General features: G+C 51.6%; 1 protein-coding gene across 4 annotated transcripts in view; it reads left to right on the top strand.

Annotated features, from left to right (window-relative positions):
• Dpp3 (dipeptidyl peptidase 3) overlaps nucleotides 1-1,391 on the top strand; it is a 24,057-nt gene that overhangs the window by 16,014 nt on the left and 6,652 nt on the right. For all 4 annotated transcript variants that reach the window (XM_021151419.1, XM_021151421.1, XM_021151422.2 and 1 more), the window contains exon 16: nucleotides 726-905. In XM_021151419.1, coding sequence (XP_021007078.1) covers nucleotides 726-905 — 180 coding nt within the window. The remainder of the gene's footprint in view (nucleotides 1-725; nucleotides 906-1,391) is intronic.

Genomic DNA, 1,391 nt, shown 5'->3' with positions numbered 1-1,391 from the left:
CATGTGATGCACAGACATACATGTGATGCACAGATACCATGTGATGCACATACACCATGTGATGCACAGACATACATGGGATGCACAGACACCATGTGATGCACAGACATGCATGTGATGCACAGACACCATGTGATGCACAGACATACATGGGATGCACATGCATGTGAGCAAAACACCCATACATATACAATAAAAATGAAATATATTTTTAAAAACTTAGAAAAGAAAATTATGTCTGTGCACACACATATGTACATAAAAGAAAATACACATTTTAGAGTCTGGACTGATGTTTGACTCCAGACTTCCTTAGCAGCTCTGTGATCTTGAAGCAGTCACTTCATTTCTCTGCGCCTCAGTGTTTTGTCATATATAAACGTGGGGTAGTAGTGCCTACTCAGTTCCATTGTTGGGCACAAAAAAGATGGGGAGAGCGAGTCCTCGGGGTCTTTAGTGAGGGGCCCCATGAGTAGCTGCTGCCTGAAGCATTCAGAAGTGTGGCAAGTGATGAGGGCGATAGGGCACCAGGTTCTGCACACAGCCCGCCTCAGTGAACACTGGAGAAAGGAGGAAATTGAGGGCAGAGGAGTGGGCAGAATGGACCCCCAGGGTATGGGGGAATAAACAGATGATGTCATCTGACGATTGGCATGTTGAACACATTAGCAAATTGTGCACTAAGCACTCAATATCCGCTACACGCGGCCTCTTTCCCCTGGCAGGCCCACATGCAGGCCCGGTTTGTGATCCTGAGGGTTTTGCTGGAGGCTGGTGAAGGACTCGTTACCGTCACTCCCACCACAGGCTCTGATGGGCGCCCAGATGCCCGGGTCCGCCTGGACCGCAGCAAGATCCGGTCAGTGGGCAGACCTGCCTTGGAGCGGTTCCTGCGGAGACTCCAGGTAAGTGACGGTCTCTTGTCTTCCACCAGCCTCTTTCCTGTCCCTCTCTCCCACCTGTCAATATCTCTTAACCTCCTGGTCAGTTCCTCATCCAGCAAGTCTTTCTAGTGACAGAATAGCTGTGTGCAGTTTCTCACATGGGCATGTGGGACTGCAGACAACTAACGGAAACAAAGTAAGCAGGGCGCCTTCAGACCACAACAGGAGCTGAATGGCAGTAACACTGCTGCGGGTGATGGTGAGCAAGACTGGGAAGGAAGGCCTGGCGCGTGCAGTGGCCGAAGAGGGCACTGAGTCCCTTGCATAGGTTGCATAGGGTTGTGAGCCGCCGTGTGGGTCAGTGAGCCGCCATGTGGCTCGGGGGAGTCAAACACAGGTGCTCTGGAAAAGCACTCTCAACCACTGCACCATCTCAGCCACTGCACCATCTCAGCCACTGCACCATCTCAGCCACTGCACCATCTCAGCCACTGCACCATCTCAGCC

The sequence above is a fragment of the Mus caroli genome, chromosome 19, assembly GCF_900094665.2.
Source record: "Mus caroli chromosome 19, CAROLI_EIJ_v1.1, whole genome shotgun sequence".
Taxonomy (NCBI): domain Eukaryota; kingdom Metazoa; phylum Chordata; class Mammalia; order Rodentia; family Muridae; genus Mus; species Mus caroli.
This window is presented reverse-complemented; position numbering and strand designations above follow the sequence as displayed.